The sequence below is a fragment of the Lucilia cuprina genome, chromosome 6 (genome assembly GCF_022045245.1).
Source record: "Lucilia cuprina isolate Lc7/37 chromosome 6, ASM2204524v1, whole genome shotgun sequence".
Lineage (NCBI taxonomy): Eukaryota > Metazoa > Arthropoda > Insecta > Diptera > Calliphoridae > Lucilia > Lucilia cuprina.
The window spans coordinates 50,768,513-50,770,820 of record NC_060954.1 but is presented as its reverse complement, the minus strand read 5'-3'; the positions used below and the strand labels follow the sequence as shown (position 1 = coordinate 50,770,820).

At 31.4% G+C, this 2,308-nt stretch overlaps 2 protein-coding genes across 6 annotated transcripts in view; one reads left to right on the top strand and one right to left on the bottom strand.

The window, feature by feature from the left end:
* LOC111684417 (antichymotrypsin-2-like) overlaps positions 1-2,308 on the top strand; it is an 81,588-nt gene that overhangs the window by 37,204 nt on the left and 42,076 nt on the right. The gene's annotated exons all lie outside the window — the stretch shown is intronic.
* On the bottom strand, positions 429-1,270 carry LOC111684415 (major facilitator superfamily domain-containing protein 6). The gene is made up of 3 exons (XM_023446575.2): positions 885-1,270; positions 676-821; positions 429-617 (listed from the first exon to the last, which is right to left on the bottom strand). The coding sequence occupies exons 1-3, from the start codon at positions 943-945 to the stop codon at positions 444-446; spliced, it is 381 nt and encodes a 126-aa protein (XP_023302343.2). The 5' UTR covers positions 946-1,270; the 3' UTR covers positions 429-443.

Here is a 2,308-nt window from a genome sequence, read left to right as displayed (position 1 = left end):
GACTATAGACTATAGACTATAGACTATAGACTATAGACTATAGACTATAGACTATAGACTATAGACTATAGACTATAGACTATAGACTATAGACTAGACTATAGACTAAACCATAGACTAGATTATAGACTTGACTAGAGACTACAGTATAGACTATAACATTGACTAGACTATATAATTGTATATAGACTAGACTTTAGACTTATTTGTATACTATATTATATAGTCTATATAATATATACTACATTATAGACTAGACTAAAACAACACTAAAGGCTAGACTATAGACTAGATAATGGACAAGGCTATAGACTAGGCGAGACCATAGACTAGACAATAGACTAGACTATAGACTATACTAGACTCTAATTAAGAAATACAACCCTAATAAGTCCATTTGAGGATATGTATTTTCATATAGAGATGATTTATTAAATTAGCTTCTAATATTTACTTACCTCCTTATGACAAATCGGCAATTCCTTTAAATTTAATGTAACATTCCAAACCTCGTCCGAGGGTATAGAAGACAATTGAGGCTGAGGCACAAAATAGAAAGCGGCATAAGCCAAAGTCATGGCCATAATCAGGCCAATAAAAATTAATTTGCGAAAATGCTAAAACAAACATACCTTAACAGCATTAAAATTAAAAAATAAAAAAAATAAAAATTACCGTAAAATAATCGGCAACAAAACCAAACAAAGGTTTAGCTATAACATACATCACGGGCAAAATAGAGGTAATATAACCCATGACCTCGGGTGCTATGCCTATTTCTTTGCCCCATACAGATAGCTGAGGTAAAATGGGACCCATGGCTTTAATAGGGGAATAAACATGATTAAGAAAAAATGTATTTTCTTTAGGAAAAACTAACTTACCCGCCATAAAAAAGAAATAATGAGCCTTAATAGGCAATAAACGTTTATTGAGTTTAACCATTTTGATTTAAAAAATCTAATAGTTTAATATTAATAAGGAAGATTTTTATTTATCACAGAGTTCCACAGTTATTCCAAAATCTTTAAATCCTTTCATTCAGTTTTTTAATATTTATTTTCTTTCGATCTTTACACTTTTCTCATGTTACACTTTAGAGCGTTTTCAACTAACTGTTGTAGACCAGCCATAGACAATTTCCATTCGTCAAACCAAACAATTTCCCAGGTTCAAGTATTCTCGCTTCCCCTTTAAGTTGTGTGAGTGTCAATGTGGCTGTATGAGTTTATTTTAAAACTGTAATCTTATAAAAGAATAAACGATAAGACGTTTTTGTATTTAACATTTTTTTTATTTTATTTATTTTGTTCGTTTATGATCTTAAGTTCTAGTTGTCGATTTTATAGCAATAAATTTTAAAAGTATAAACAATTCATATCGTATATTATTATGAATTGTTTTTGCTTCTAATGGGGTGGTTAGGTTGTTAACGGGAGGTGTTTTGTTGTGGGTGAGGGGCAATTAGTATGATTACGAATGAGTGAAGTTGAGACAAGTCTGTTGCTAGAGGTAGTGTTAGCCGGTGATGGTATTATATTATTTTAGTGTTGATAAGAGAAGAGATGTAATGACGATATGAAAGATACATATGTATATAGAAAGAACAGTTTATCAGATTTCATTTTTAATGAATATATTGTGGTTTATTAAAATTTAACAGCGAACAGTGGGATAGAACCGAATTATTTTTGAAATATATGTGACATTTCCAAACAACTCTTCCAATCAGAATAAAATTTGTAGTCTAAAGTCTAGTCGTACCTATGGTATAGCCTATAGTCTAGTGCATGGTCAAGTCTATAGACTAGTCTATAGTCCAGTTTATAGTCTACTTTATGGTACGTAGTCTAGTTTTAAGTATAGTCTAGTCTATAATCCAGGTTATCGTCCAGTCTATAGTCTAGTCTATAGTCTACTCTACAGTCCAGTCTATAGTCTAGTCTATAGTCTACTCTACAGTCTAGTCTATAGTCTAGTCTATAGTCTACTCTACAGTCTAGTCTATAGTCTAGTCTATAATCTACTCTGCAGTCTAGTCTATAGTCTAGTCTATAGTCTACTCTATAGTCTAGTCTATAGTCTAGTCTATAGTCTAGTCTAGTCTAGTCTAGTCTAGTCTAGTCTAGTCTATAGTCTAGTCTAGTCTATAGTCTAGTCTAGTCTATAGTCTAGTCTATAGTCTATAGTCTAGTCTATAGTCTATAGTCTAGTCTATAGTCTAGTCTATAGTCTAGTCTATAGTCTAATCTATAGTCTAGTCTATAGTCTAGTCTATAGTCTAGTCTATAGTCTAGTCTATAGTCTA